A 13,873-nucleotide genomic window follows, 5' to 3' on the forward strand; every position below is an offset into this window, starting at 1 on the left:
CTATTCCAGAACTGGAATACACAACCAGCTTAAAATATGTCAAGAGTATAAAAGTATTTCATTCTCTTCCAAAAGCCCAAGATCAATACAAGTTGGGCTTCTGAAAATTTGAAAACCCACACATAGAAAACTCACACCATAGATAGAATGCATACTGACTACGTAGAATAAAACACTTCACAAAATGTAAAAGGTAAATACCACCACTTTCCACCCAGTGTTTGATATGGCACTCTTTTCTCAAAGTTTTTAATTCCACATCATTGGAGTTAAAGGATCAGAGTATTTTCCCTGAAAGCAAATCCATCCTTTAAAATCATGGATGGACAAGGAGCTGTAGCTTCATGCTCTTGGCTCCATCCTTAGACCACACTCCTTGATTAATCCTATTTTCACCATGTACATAGAGGGCAAACATTTCAAATGTTACACCGGTGGGCAAGTGTCTATAGAGAATTCTCAGTCATTGAGGTCATGGTTGTCCCAAAGGTGCTTTTTCAAAAGGCAACTGGACTTCATTTTTCCAAAGTCCATTTGCCTCTTGAAAAAGAACCTATGGGACATCTGTGTGCAACAGAGAGTTGTTCTCATGTTTTCTTTTCACAAGTGTTCTTTACCAGCAGCTTGGTAGAGTATGATCTGCCCAAATATGTGATATTAGGGCTATTTTTCCTTCAGTGTCACATCAGTGTATGAATATGTAGAGTAAGACATGAATGAGGGTGGGGGAATTATCATGATAAATACATAGACTTGATAGACTAATGATTTGGCTTATTTTACATTAGCTTTCTTTGTTCTAATGCCACTTGGCTAGGTTTGCAAAATAATTAATTCACAGTAACGGGAATGCATGGAGCAACACCTCCTCCCTTTTTAAGAAAGATTCAGGTTCCTCTTGGTTAGTAAGTATAGCTAAGTTTTGCACCTATTCTCTAAATCCAGTTAAACATACTGTTTGCAAATCTGTGGATAAGTGCAAACTTTATCATCCAAATCTTGGTTTTTTTAGATTTTATTCCCTTCCCCATCACACTGAAATAATGTATCTTTTTTTTCCTTTGGGGAGTTCAAAGAGGTGGAATTCCTTTGAAATTATGTATCAATCACTTCTTTATCTATATTTTTTATCATCTTTTTGAAGGTTACCCATTGTTTTTTGCTCCTCCTATTAGTGTGTATACACATGAAACCTATATATATCACCCAAATGTCATAGTAATTAAGTTTATATGTACATATAGGTTGGTTATTAATAAGCAAGACAAGAACATCAGAAAAAAGCATGTTTCATTCTTACATTAGAGCTACCTAAAATAAAATTACAGCTAAACACATTTCATCTATTTTAGTCTATCTGGCACATTAAAATCACATATTGACAAAAAATGAAGTTCTGTTCACATTTTTCAATCTAGCACATCCTAAATGCAAAGCCTAAAATATGAGCACAGTAATCTCATTGTAGGCAGTTAAACAATTTCAAAACAATTTAATTTAAATCCCATTAAAGTCAAGATAATTGTGACTGAATCCCAAGTTTCAAAACATTCCCTGGGGTGTAAATATAATTCACTTTATTTAGAGATAATGCTTTGCTAATTATTAATATTAATTACAGCCTTATTGTCCAGTGTCCACTAAACCTTGGCAGTGTCTTAATAAACAGTTACTACAAGAAAGGGAGAAAAGCACATCTGACTATATTGTTGCCTTTAACTAAAACAAAAGAAAACGAAGATTACAAGTCAATGATGTTTCCAATTTTAGAAAAGATAGCTCACTCATAAAATATTCAATAATATAAATAAAGAAATGTTAGGAATTATGTTATATTTTTCTTACATAAACACCTGACGATTGTCAAGAATGAATTATACTGGAAACAGTCTTCTCAATATCTTTGTCCAATTTTTCACTTGAGATGAAGTTTTGTCCTCCAGGTGATCCACGAAAGATTGGAAATTTTTGACTTTTTTTTAATTTAAAGAAATTGATGGTCTTCAGGTCATTTGTTTCTATAGACTGTTTTCCTGACCACAAATTTCCTCAAATTCACTGTAAGGAGATGATGCTAATGAAGTTTTAGATTCTCCATCACTGTTGCATTCTCTTCTTAAATTAGGACCAGAAACCCCCTGTGCATCTGTAGCCGGAATGGGTGTCTTATTATTTGTTCCTAAAGGATGATATTCCAGCAAATTCTGAAGGTGTTTGATGTAAGTGATGGCAGCTCTCAAAGTCTCCACTTTGCTGAGACGCTTCTCAGCAAGATCTTTGGGAAGATGGTCTCTGAGGCGTGCGTAGCCTTCATTTACACAACGAACCCTCTGCCTTTCCCTCTCATTTCTTTTCCGTATGAAAGCAGGCTCAAACGAGTAGTCATAAACTCCCACATACCCAGAAAAGGGCAAGTAAGAGAATCTTCCTGAATATCCATTGTAAGGTTGATGGTCCCAGTACGTTTGTCCAAAAGGAAGAGGGATGCCAAATGGTTCTCGGAGTGGTAAACCATGAGAATCCATAACATGACTGCGTCCAAGAGATGCTGGTCCAGAACATGAGATCCTGTTCAAGAGCCCATCATCTTTCTTACTTCCCATCTTAGAAGCAATTCAGAGTCAAATTCCAGAATAGGCTTTCTGGAATTTATCCATTGAAGGAGAGATCAAATAGGCCAGATGCTCTGCTCCATAACTTGTGGTGATCAGGGAAGTAGGCATTGGCTTAAGGTCCATAGCAATAAAAATGACCCTGAAATTCCGCTCTTCTATCCAAGTATCAGTTCTGTTCCTTAGTCTGTTATTAGTGAATCAGGATGCCTTCTAATTTATAAGCAGGCTTCTAGGAGCATCACTCCACACTTTAAACTCAGGTTTTCCTCTGATCTTCATATTTCAAAAGATAATGAGAGGGTTCCCGTGTTTCTTTTCTTCAAGCTTGGATGTGCGACTATAGAGATAAAACCAAACATAAATAATCTTCTAGGCTGTAAACACTCTTCACATATTGTAATCCGCAGTGCCCTTTGATATTACCTGCCTCCAAAAGGATGGATAACTTGAAAAGTTTGCAGGCATTTGACAAGAGTTGCCAAAACTCCACCTCTTTCAACTCAAGAATCGAGGATCTCCTGTCAGCTGAAAAAAAAATTAGCCAAGAGCTTTCTTTATTGAAATCCAAGGCAGGAGTGCAGACTTTGCAGCTTCCGCTGTTCTAAAATAAGGGTATCAGCCAGTTCATAGAAGATTGCAGATTTAAACTGCATCTGACAAGTTGTGATGGGATGTGTATGTCTATATGTGTGTGCGAATGTGTGCAAAAATGTGAGATATAGACTATTAAGGGAAAGAGTGCTCCCTTGTGGTTGAGGGTGTGACAGAGGAGGCATATGTCCAAACATGATTGGTGGGAATTGTCCTCTAGGATTCTTTAAGATGTGTGCAACAGTGAAAGAAGATAGTTGCTAAATTCAATATATGCTTCTTATTCTTCTTCCATGTAACCATTTCCCAACCCCTTTCCCCTTGTCCTATCTGATGAATTGTAGATATAATGAGTCTTGGAGCAATCATCTGTACTTTGAATTATACTATATAAATTATGTGCACCATTGTCACAACTAAATTGATTGTTTTAGTTCTACTATAATTATTCCTTGTATTATATGCAGAGCTCTACCCCACATTTTAAAATATACATTTCCTATTTTTTTAAAAAAGCAATTTCAATTTTTTCAGGAAAAGAAATGAATTCTGTTTGAAAATGTTGTAACTTGGGAGACTTTAAGAATGAAACCAAAGGAAATGGAAACATTTTTGACTTCAAAACAAATGTATTTCACAGATTAAAGTATTTATTGTTTATTTTATTTATTAGATTTGTATGCCGCCCCTCTCTGAAGACTCGTAAAGTATCCTATTGCACATGTCCTATCTTGCTTACAAAAAAGGGATAGGATCTATTTTTCAAACTGTAATATAAGAAAATATGATAAATGTAATTGTGTTAGATACTAACATACTGTAAGCAAGTTGACTGAGTTTGTAGGTAGATTTTTTTTCCTTTTAAAAAAGATATCCTTAGCTTTTTAGATTTTCCCCAAGCCTTTCCTATGTTCATTTTCTCCAGATGGAAATGTAATGTAATGTATTTATTTTGTTAATCTCGTATTAGATAGTACATATAAGTATATACATAATTTGAATACACAAAATTAATAAAATAAAAACATTAGGACAGGGATGATAGGTGCATTGGTGCACTTATGCACGCCACTTACAGACCTCTTAGGAATAGAATGAGGTCAACAATAGACAGTCTAAGATTAAAATTTTGGGGGTTTGGGAATGGAACAACAGAGTCGGCTAGTGTATTCCAGGCATTGACCACTCTGTTGCTGACATCGTATTTTCTGCAACCTGAGTTTGTACTGGTTCCCTTTAAGTTTATATCTATTGTGTGTTCATGTATTGTTGTGGTTGAAGCTGAAGTAGTCATTGACGGGTAGGACATTGTAGCAGACAATTTTATGAAGTTCGCTTACCAAAGGTGATATAGTTCTAAGTTAGCTAAGCCCAGAATTTCAAGTCTGTCCTATTTCATTTCTTTAAAAAAATAAAATTCTAGTTAAAATTTGAAAAAATTTACAATTTTGATTTCAAATTTTAATTTTTTAAAAAATTCAGTTTTTTTAAAAAAATTAAAATGTATATTTCCTTGCTTCAATGCTGCCAATGCTTCATTCACAGTTTTTTGATGGATCACTCTATTTTTTTTCCTTTTTTGTGAAATCCTTGTAGAGTTTAACAAAAGAAGAGTGTCTTTTTATGAGTCTAACTGAAATTTCTGCTACTTGATCAACAGAAAAGACATGGTATCCACAGAAAGAGCAAGACAGAGTAATGGCAAAATTATCTCATGAAAACAGGATCTGCATGAAACATCCCTGTGTATTCCAACATTTTGGCATCATCATTTCATGCAGATGCTTCTGACTACAAAGTTAATATGACTAAGTATAGCCGCCCCGAGTTTTCGGAGAGGGGCGGCATACAAATCCAAATAATAAATAAATAAATAAATAATGTACTTTGTGCCTTCTTTTCCATATACAGTAGAAGATTATGACTTGTCCTTTGGAATGTTTGGGATACAGCTTTATTTGCCCCAAGAAAACATTTATTTAAAAAGTTCTTTACAGTAGCATTATGTTTCTCCATTTTATTCACAGATAACTTTAAACTATGTACCTAATTTGCATAGTGTTTAAATATTGTCCTTATAAGAAGGAAGCAGTAGAGGTGACCATGTTTGGAATTTGTGAATAATGTCTTGATTTCCTGAACCGCCTGCTCTTCAGCAGTACAGCAAAATAACTTTATTTTTTATATGTCTACACCAGGAAGTTTGTTTCTTTTTTACTGTATATGAATATTATATACCACCAATATGTACTTGACAAAACAAACAAACAAATAAACAAACAAACAAACAAATAAAATAAAAGGTCATTTAGGAATGAAAAATAAATGAATTTTTAAGATGAATCTCTTTGAAGGACTTGATAGCAGGAGTCAATGCTTGCTGGTCTCTTCCTGCAAACACATTTTTCTCTGGTATTTGGCTATTCTAATTCTGCGTGGACTTCAATTCCCAGAATTCCCCAGCCAGCCAAGCTAGCTGAGGAATTCTGGAAGTTGAAGTCCTCCAGGCTTAAAGTTGCCAAGGTTGGAGACGTCTGCTCTAAAGTACACGCCAGACTGCCGATTTAATTCCCAGTAATTCCAGTGGAGTTTAAACCGTATTACTATATTGCGTCAGGAAACGTTTTCCGTATTCAAGGCAGCGCCGATCACGCTGGGAACGAAGACCTGAGGAGAAAACCCCAGCAGAAATCAGGCGGCCAGCAACACCACGTCCAAAGGGAGGGTGGGCTAGTAGCGAGAAGAGCAACGAAGGGGCGTTTCCAGCATATAAAAAAATGGCACAAACCGGAAATGATCTCCGGAGCGATTTTGACCCCGCCCCCTTCCTCTCCGAGGAGGAGCCCGTCCACAGCTGCACAACCGCCCCTTCCGGAGGGGGGCGCTCTGCGCGCTTGGTGCTCCGGTTCTTTCCGTGTCCGCGCTATATCTCCTTCCCCCGCCCCCGCTCGCCCGTGGTCCGCCGGCTACTTCATGAGGCGGCTCTGGTTCCGGCAGTGGGCGGTGTCGTGTCCAGGGCCTGGACTCAGGTGCTGGCAGGAGGTGGCTGGGTCCGCCTTAGACTGATGCTGGCTTGTCTGGAGCTCGGCGGTGGAAAGCGCCGAAGGACAAAAGCTGGACAAGGGGAACCAGATGTGGAGGAGGAGGAGGAGGAGAAGAAGGCCGTCGCCACTGGGACCCTCGTAGGCCCGGCCTCGCCGGCAGATGCATTTCAGGTGGGATCATTCTATGTGGGTATGGCTTCCTCTAAAACGACGAAATAATTCTGGTTCTTAACCCAGGAATAGAATAGAATTCTTTATTGGCCAAGTGTGATTGGACATACTGTATAAGGAATTTATTTGTTTTGGTGCACATGCTCTGGGTGTACATAAAAGAAAATATACATTTGCAGTAATGGGCAGCCAAAAAATTTACTGCCACGCTGAGGGCGTGGCTTATTTTGGGTTCATGTGACTGGATAGGAGTGGCTTGCCGGCCATGTAATCAGGTGGGAGTGGCTTGAACAATCATTGTTCAAGTGAACTGTAAAGTCCTTGACTTACAACCTTACCAGTGTCACTCGCTGGGGTGACAATTTGCTTCGTGTTTCCCACGGTCTCCTTCTTGGATCGCCCCCTGCCTCAAAGTGGGTAACTAGGCGAATGGGTGTTGGCAGAAGCATAAATGCTGCCAGTGCCGCTTCCACCCATTCCTTCTGCTTGCACCTCAGGTGGGAGGTGGCTGTGTGAGGCTGGATGGGAGCTGGGCAGGAGAGAGGGAGGCTCGTCCGAAGCCAGGAAGGAGGAAAGAGGAAAAAAGCAAGGAGCGCAGACGCAGCACCAGCAGCAAGGGAAAAAAGGAGAGCCGAGCCAAGCCAAGACCAGTAATCCAGGAAGGGACAGCTGCCAATGAGCTGGAGCTGCACATGCATCTTCATTTCTGCCGGTGGAACTGCGTTCCACCCCATCCTGCCTGCTGCCCACCCCTGTACATTTGTCAAGAATCATGAGATACAACACTTAATGATTGTCATAGGGGTCAAATAAGCAATGAAGAAACAATATTAATAAAAATCTTAGGATACAAGCAAAAAGTTACAGTCATACAGTCCTAAGTGGGAGGAAAAGGATGATAGGAATGATGAGAAAAATAGAATAGAAGTGCAGATTTAGTAAAAAGTCTGTCAGTGTTGAGGGAATTATTTGTTTAGTAGAGTGATGGCTTTTGGGGAAAAACTGTTCTTGTGTCTAGTTGTCTTGGTGTGCAGTGCTCTGTAGCGACGTTTTGAGGGTAGGAGTTGAAACAGCTTATGTCCAGTATGCGAGGGGTCAGTAAATATTTTCACAGCCCTTTTTTTGACTTGTGCAGTATACAGGTCCTCAATGAAAGGCAGGTTGGCCTTTTTTCTGCAGTTCTGATTATCCTCTGAAGTCTGTGTTGGTCTTGTTGGGTTGCAGAACCAAATCAGAGAGTTATAGAGGTGCAGATGCAAATAATGACGAAATCTGTTTCTGATGCCTCAGTTTTTAGGTGAGTGTCTCTGAAGATGCTTAGGGTTCTGTCACGACTGACTTACACTCTTGAGGGGGGAACAGGAATTGATGCAGATCCTAAATTAGTCTTTATCTAAACAGCAGAAGCCTTTAAAGATATAACCATTGGGTCATGAAGAGCAATCATGACCTTGTGGCATAGAGTCTGAGGAGAAGGGCGGCATAGAAGTCTCATTAATACATAAATAATAAATAAATGAATAGGCTTTTTGATGAAACAGTTTCCTTCAAAGATTAAGCAGCTGCTGTTGTTTTGTTAATAAATCAGAAACACTTCTGCTAAATTTTAGTAAAGAAGATTCCCAAATGACATGTTCTTTCAGGCTGTGGGACTTAACATTATTGGTTAATTAGCATCTACTTAATTATAAGTCAAAGTATGTATGTGTGTGTGTGTGTGTGTGTGTGTGTGTGTATATCAGGTATCGACAAACCCAGGCGCCTGGTCGCCAGTGGCACCTAGAAAATGTTGTCTGGCGCCTAGAAAATGTTGCCTGCTGTACTGTATGTATACAGCAGCGTTTCCCAACCGGTGTGCCGCGGCACACCGGTGTGCCGCGAGACATGGCCAGGTGTGCCGCCAAGCTCCGGCTGGGCGGGGCGCTGCCGGTACTTCCGTCCCGGGGCTCCCGCTCGCAGCTGTCCCCCGGCTCCTGCTCGATGCCGCGGTTTTCGGCGCTCTCCTGGTGGGCTCCAAAGAAGGAAGGCGGGAAAAATTCCCGCCTTCCTTCTTTGGAGCCCAGCAGGAGAGCGCCGAAAACCGCGGCATCGAGCAGGAGCCGGGGGACAGCTGCGAGCGGGAGCCCCGGGACGGAAGTACCGGCAGCGCCCCGCCCAGCTGGAGCTTCTCTGTCATCCACGGCAAGTGTCCTTTGTGGCCCCGCGGGAGGGCACTGGCGTTGGGAGCGGGGGGGGGGGGGCGGCCGCAGCAGCCGCAGGCAGTCGCGAGAAGATGTTGGCGGCGAGAGGGAGCTCTCTCTCTCTCTCTCAGCTGACTGCAAGCGGGAGCCCTGACGGTGGCGGTTGGACCTGCGGCAAGTGTCCTTTGTGGCCCGGCGGGAGGGCACTGGCGATGGGAGGGGGGGGGTGGCCGCAGCGGCCGCAGGCAGTCGCAGGGAGATGTCGGCGGCGAGAGGGAGCTCTCTCTCTCTCTCAGCTGACTGCAAGCGGGAGCCCTGACGGTGGCGGTTGAACGTGCTGCTGGCGCTGCGGGCCTGGCATATACGGTGTCCAGCAGCACGTCCAGCTGCCGCCGTCAGGGCTCCCGCTTGCAGTCAGCTGAGAGAGAGAGAGAAAGAAAGAGAGACATAGCAAGAGAGGCAGAGAAAGAGAGACAGAGCAAGAAAGAGAGGCAGAGAAAGAGAGATAGAGAAAGAGAGAGAGAAAGAGAGACATAGCAAGAGAGGCAGAGAGAGAGAAAGAGAAAGAAAGAGAGACATAGCAAGAGAAAAAGAGAGACTTAGCAAGAGAGGCAGAGAGAGAGAGAAAGAAAGAGAGACATAGCAAGAGAGACAGAGAGAGAGAAAGAGAGAGAAAGAAAGAGAGATAGCAAGAGAGGCAAAGAGAAAGAAAGAGACATATAGCAAGACAGTGAAAGAGAGAGAGAGCAAGAGAGAGAGAGAAAAGCAAGAAAGAGATAGCAAGAGAGACAGAGAGAGAGAGCAAGGGAGAGAGAAAGACATAGAGGAAGGGAAGGAGGGAGAGAGAAAGAGAAAAAAAGAGAGGAAGAAAGAAAGAAAGGAATGGAGAGAGAGAAGGGAAGGAAGGAAAAGAGAGAAAGAGGGAGAAATAGAGCGAAAGGGAGGAAGAGAGGGTTTTTTTGTCCAAACTTTTCTTTAGCCCGCCCCCCCCCGCCCCGCCCCCCTTCAGTGTTCCCGAGGATTTTGAAAATATGAATAATGTGCCGCGGCTCAAAAAAGGTTGGGAAACACTATATTTTTCCCGCCTTGTGTTTACGCCCAGAAATGGTACATCTTGGCTTCCGTAGCTCCGCCCATCAACCTCGGAGCGAGCTGCTTTCCCAGCGTCCCCTGCGCTTGCGTGCGTCTCTCCCTCCCCCCCTTGCCTCCATTCCGCCTCCTACTCGAACCCCTTCACTCCCCCCCACCGCACACAGACGCTCCGATCTTGGCCGCTCACCCGCCTTCGGAGAGAAGCGGAAGCCCCTCCCCTCCCGGCGTGAGGTTTTGTTCATTCCTCCTCCGGCCGCGTGCGCGGTGACTTCCGACGGTTAAAAACCAAGTTTGCTTAAAAAAAATTCTGGCTCCTAAATTTTTTGGCTGGCTCCTAGATTCTGAACAACTTTGTCGACCCCTGGTGTATATATATATATATACACACACACACACACACACACACACACACACACACTGCTCAAAAAAATAAAAGGAACACTCAAAGAACACAGCCTAGATCTGAATGAATGAAATATTCTCATTGAATACTTTGTTGTGTACAAAGTTGAATGTGCACAAGAGTATGTGAAATTGATTGTCAATCAGTGTTGCTTCCTAAGTGAACAGTTTGATTTCACAGACGTTTGATTTACTTGGAGTTATATTGTGTTATTTTAGTGTTCCCTTTATTTTTTTAAGCAGTGTATGCATACATACATATGCCAAAGTGTATGTAAATTGAAAAGATCTGAAGCTAATAGAAATAAAGACAGGTTTTATTGAACTGTCATACAAAATGGGATGGACTAATCCTTTTTTATTGTTAACACTGGTGTATAAATAACCTCATGAGGATATTGACAAAAACTGTAGACTGGAACAGTGATGCTATTTGGTGTATTAAACTCTTCCATTTCACTGTAAGTGAAGTGATCTGTCTATCCGCATATTAAGAATGCTAAAAATGGTGTAGGGAGGCACTGTTGAGATTGGGAAAAATAAACTATATGCTCTATATGCAAACATTATTCCTTTTGTAATTGAAAGCTGTAGTTGAAAGAATATTTACATTCTTAGAAAGAAGATTTAACTCAGGTCTAAGAAAGTGAGTTGACAAATTGGCATTTTTTCTTCAATTTCATTTCTTACAGCAAAGAAGAACATCCTTCGTGTGTGGGTAGAGCATGATAGTGCTAGTTGTCATTTCTCTTTACTGCTATTATATAATTTGACATGATGTATGGCCATCAATCAAGTTTCTCCCTAGTAGGAAAGGGCCCGGGACAATTGGCATTCATCATTATGGTACACAACAAGGGACTCTTATTCATATCTGGTGCACAATTGATGGCAACGTATGTCCATTGCATAGCTTAGGCCTGGACTGAGGTTCTTTTTCTAAATTATACCTCTTGGGGCCTGTGCTTCTCTGTATTCAATGAAAGGACATGTCTTTTTTCAGAAAAAAAGGTGGGAAGAGAAAGAATGAGAATAGTCTATCCCTGAGACTGGTTAATTTCGGGGATATTGGGAGTGGGAGCCTGCCTCAGAGAAAATTTTGGGGTACATTTCTGCTGGTTTACTGTTTGTGAGCTTTGGCTGAATTAATTCACATTTCTGTATTTAATTTGGTCAAATTATAATACTGATTCATGCTTGTTGCAGCAGAATTATACATCTTTGGAAGACGTCCATTTTTGCCTCTGGGAAATCACTGCTCTTGCTTTTTTTCAAATAGGAGGTATGCTCAAGAGCCTAGTTCTTGTGTTTTTGTTGTATGAATCCAGGCAATGTTGATCAGAGTAAGTGTCAATTACAAAGCCTAAATGAGTTAAATATTCATTAAATGAACAAAGACGGGAATAAAAAGCCTATTCTACATGCTTAACTCTGATTAGATAACGATGTTACGAATGTTTTGTTGACTTATAACTAATTTGCAATGAGTTCTAATATGTAGCAACACTAAGGATAAAATTCATGAATATCTTTTCCTTCTAAAATAATTATAGTTCCAATCAATCTAAAAATAATATGATTTTTATTTGGGCTTAGTAACTTTTTAAATAAGCAACATTTTAAAGATGGCAGTTAAAATGTAAGAATTATAAGCCATTGCTGTGATTTGGTAAATTAAGGCCTGCAGTATTTTGAAAATCACAGATTTAATAGATCATTCAGGGATGTTAATTCCCAAATATCCATTTAACTTGAACAATGTCAGTCACAGTGATGTACAGCATTTGTATGATAATGTAATGACATGAATTATGTAAACCATGTCACAATGTAAATTAGGTATATATAAGTATCTGATCTTAACAGTTTGAATTAATGAACTTGTCTATTATGTTGAGGGATGCCCCGATAAAATATCCATTGCATCCAGTATCCATTAAATGATTTTTCTTTCAATCAATGCTTTATATTTAATAATGAATTTATTACTGGTACTGAATTTATTACAGTTTAGTTTTGGTATCCTTTAAAGAAGGACACAGAACCACGAGAAATTAAAAGATTAGCAAATGCTTAAAGATTTTAGCTTCACGATTAGCTCCAGATTGCTTTTATAGATTATGAGGATATTTTAAAATCCCAGTCAATTTTTTCTTGTCCCATTGCACTTTATTTGAAATCGGAATATAGCTATTTTTTTCTTTGCGGCATTGTAATACTACAACATTTATGTTGCAGCCTGGTTTCCCATTGGAAAACTCTGCTTATCAATTCTTTGATTTTATCCCAATTTCATCTCAGCTTCTTTGGAGTATTAAATACGCTGGACTCGAGGAATAGAAAAAATAGAGTGGAGGGAAAAAAGCAAAATGGCATGATCTATTGTGCATCTCCTAAAATCTCTCCAGAAATTTCCAGAGAATTTTAATTTTTAATATACAGAGAGATATTGAATTCATTAAATTGATTATATTTATTAATAGCATTAAAATTGCTTATTTAAATATATTTAGTTTTTGCTTTGACCCTCCATGTTAGAATGCAGCTCCATATAATAATTCAGAAGTGGTAGAAACCTATTTTTTGTACCGTGTTCTGTATGTTTGTCAAATACAAAACTCATGCTTGCCTGAACTATTGTATACATTTTAAATATCTCCTTTTTTGTGTCTAGGATGAATGAAATGAATCTGAGCCCTGTGGGGATGGAACAGCTGGCAGCTTCTTCTGTGAGCAATGCCCTGGCTGTTGCAGGAAATCACATAGCTTTGACCTCCTCACCCACCCATAATGCTATACCTGCACCAGGTAATGTATCAAGTTAGGATAAAGAGCATTTTGTTGATGTCTGCGAGCTGCACTGGCTTCCTATTAGTCACCGGGCACAATTCAAGGTATAAAGCCCTGCATGGCTCAGGGCCAGACTATTTACGGGACCGCCTTTTGCCACATACCTCCCAGAGACCAATAAGAGCACACAGAGTTGGCCTCCTCCGGGTCCCATCGGGATCGCGGGGAGGGCCTTCTCTGTGGCTGCCCCAGCTCTATGGAACCAACTACCCCTCCATGTCTGCACTGCTCCCACCCTACTGGCCTTCCGTAAGGCCATGAAGACCTGGCTTTGCCAACAGGCTTGGGGGCCATGAATTGTACATCTTTCAGGGCCAAACTGTATGAATGGAATGTGTGCATGTGATTCTGACTGTTTTATAATTAATGGGCTCTTTTATTATAGGGTTTTATAGTTTTAGATATTATATTCAACTTATTATTGTTCTGTATCTATTTGTATTTATATTTATATTATTATTGTAAAAGTCCTTTGGGATTGGGCTGCATATAAGTCACATCACTTTTCCTGTCTTAATCACTGTGCATCCAGTCTCTCCAAATGTTTGATCAGTTGTAGACTAATTATTTTGTTTTTTATTAGGATTACCTGTTACAATTCCAAATTTGGGGCCCTCCTTACCTTCTGCTTTGTCTCTGATGCTTCCAATGGGCATTGGAGATCGAGGAGTGATGTGTGGTATCCCAGAGAGAAATTATACCCTACCTCCACCACCTTACCCTCATCTAGAGAGCAGCTACTTTAGACACATTCTGCCCGGTATGTAGCATGACACAATAGACTTTGTTTAAATCTTGGGATCAATGTGACTATGGTTAACATTTTACTGTAAGTTGCAAAGCCTTAGTTGAGCAGGCAACAGTATATACATTTTACAGGTAAATAGGGATGTGTTGAATGTTCTCTTCCAGATTTATAATTATGTTT

The 13,873-nt window shown here is 40.4% G+C and overlaps 2 protein-coding genes across 3 annotated transcripts in view; one reads left to right on the forward strand and one right to left on the reverse strand.

Annotated features, from left to right (window-relative positions):
- Positions 1–2,018: 2,018 nt before the first annotated feature.
- On the reverse strand, positions 2,019–2,603 carry ASCL4 (achaete-scute family bHLH transcription factor 4). Its single transcript, XM_070754967.1, has one exon. The coding sequence runs from the start codon at positions 2,601–2,603 to the stop codon at positions 2,019–2,021; it is 585 nt and encodes a 194-aa protein (XP_070611068.1).
- A 3,401-nt stretch (positions 2,604–6,004) lies between these two features.
- PRDM4 (PR/SET domain 4) overlaps positions 6,005–13,873 on the forward strand; it is a 21,611-nt gene continuing 13,742 nt past the window's right edge. The window contains exons 1-3 of one of the 2 annotated variants that reach the window (XM_070756229.1): positions 6,005–6,421; positions 12,770–12,903; positions 13,529–13,705. In XM_070756229.1, coding sequence (XP_070612330.1) covers positions 6,411–6,421; positions 12,770–12,903; positions 13,529–13,705 — 322 coding nt within the window. In that variant the 5' untranslated portion in view covers positions 6,005–6,410. The remainder of the gene's footprint in view (positions 6,422–12,769; positions 12,904–13,528; positions 13,706–13,873) is intronic. The other variant, XM_070756230.1, reaches the window with a different exon arrangement.

Source organism: Erythrolamprus reginae, chromosome 6 (genome assembly GCF_031021105.1).
Source record: "Erythrolamprus reginae isolate rEryReg1 chromosome 6, rEryReg1.hap1, whole genome shotgun sequence".
NCBI classification, from domain to species: domain Eukaryota; kingdom Metazoa; phylum Chordata; class Lepidosauria; order Squamata; family Dipsadidae; genus Erythrolamprus; species Erythrolamprus reginae.